Source organism: Leucoraja erinacea, chromosome 3 (genome assembly GCF_028641065.1).
Source record: "Leucoraja erinacea ecotype New England chromosome 3, Leri_hhj_1, whole genome shotgun sequence".
In the NCBI taxonomy this organism is placed as follows: domain Eukaryota; kingdom Metazoa; phylum Chordata; class Chondrichthyes; order Rajiformes; family Rajidae; genus Leucoraja; species Leucoraja erinaceus.
This window is the reverse complement of record NC_073379.1, coordinates 7,076,203-7,077,707: the sequence shown is the minus strand read 5'-3', so window position 1 is coordinate 7,077,707 and position 1,505 is coordinate 7,076,203. Positions and strand designations below refer to the sequence as shown.

Below are 1,505 nucleotides of genomic sequence, written 5' to 3'. Positions count from 1 at the left end.
TGGACTGGATCAGTGTGGAAAGGAGGGGGGCACCAAGATTGTTCAGTGCTTAGGGCACCAGTGAGCCTTAATCCGCCGCTGCCTGCAGTCCATCTAAATCCAAGACAGACACAAAATGCTGGAGTTAAACTCAGCGGAACAGGCAGCATCTCTGGAGAGAATGAAAGAGGGACGTTTCGGGGTCGAGACCCTTCTTCACACCCAATTTGAAGAAGGGTCTCGACACGAAACGTCACTCATTCCTTCTCTCCAGAGATGCCGCCTGTCCCGCTGAGTTTAACTCCAGCATTTTGTGTCTGTCTTCTGTATAAAACAGCATCCGCAGTTCCTCCCTGCAACATCCAAATTCAATGTAATTCAATGTTTAGTTGGGTGGTGGTTCCTGTGTGTTATTCAATACCCCGGTCTCCTTTCCCAGCCTACGTTTTGTTGTCAGTTGTTACTGCATCTAAACCATAGATCTAAACTAGTCCCAGCAGTCTGAAGAAAGGTCTCGACCAGAAACGTTGCCTCTCCCTGTTCTCCAGAGATGCTGCCTGACCCACTGAGTTACTCCACCACTGTGTGTCCAATCGCCAGATATGGAGCCTGACCCCACTTGAATTACTCCAGCACATTGATTTACACATTGACCAGAACCGCTGCCTTTCATGAAAGATTGAAAAAACTCTTGCACACTGCGACTTACCCTGAGATCCGGGCAGCGGCGCATGTTGGCAGTTTCTGCTGCTTTGGGTAAATCCTACAAGAACGCAGAGAGCGATGGACAGAGTGCCGGGAGGGGCGAGGAGAAGTTGCAGGACAACGCGGGCCATTCTGTGGGTCAAGTGTCTTCCTCCTCCTCCTCCAACGGGGATCGCTGCTGGTCAAACCGGCGACAGCAGCCACATCACTCCGCCGCCCCAGGGACAGCACCGGCCGGCAGCAGAGAGCAGGGAGCCGGCGAGCGGCGCTGGTACAGGAGGTGCCGTTTTACACGTGTGTGTGTGTGTGAGAGAGGGAGTTTTGATTTGCGTGGGGGCCAGAGAGGCGGGGTCTGCTTGTACAACCCCACCCCCCACTATTCATCTCGTTTATCATATTGTTTACAGTGTACTGTATGTACATGCTCTGTTGTGCTGCAGCAAGTAAGAATTTCATTGTGTTCAAGAAGGAACTGCAGATGCTGGAACATCGAAGGTAGACAAAAATGCTGGAGAAACTCAGCGGGTGCGAGGCAGCATCTATGGAGCGAAGGAAATAGGCAACATAAGATTGTTAAGAGGGCTTGGACACGCTAGAGGCAGGAAACATGTTCCCGATGTTAGGGGGAGTCCAGAACCAGGGGCCACAGTTTAAGAATAAGGGGTAAGCCATTTAGAACGGAGACGAGGAAACACTTTTTCTCACAGAGAGTTGTAAATCTGTGCCATTCTCTGCCTCAGAAGGCAGTGGAGGCCAATTCTCTGGATGCTTTTACGAGAGTTAGATAGAGCTCTTAAAGGTAGCAGAGTCAAGGGGATTTG

At 51.0% G+C, this 1,505-nt stretch overlaps 1 protein-coding gene across 1 annotated transcript in view; it reads right to left on the bottom strand.

Annotated features, from left to right (window-relative positions):
- The window catches only part of LOC129695163 (leukemia inhibitory factor receptor-like), a 42,678-nt gene extending 41,426 nt beyond the window's left edge, over positions 1-1,252 (bottom strand). The window contains exon 1 of the mRNA XM_055631939.1: positions 689-1,252. Within this exon, the coding sequence (XP_055487914.1) occupies positions 689-815 (127 nt within the window). The 5' untranslated portion in view covers positions 816-1,252. The remainder of the gene's footprint in view (positions 1-688) is intronic.
- Between the last annotated feature and the right edge of the window lie 253 nt (positions 1,253-1,505).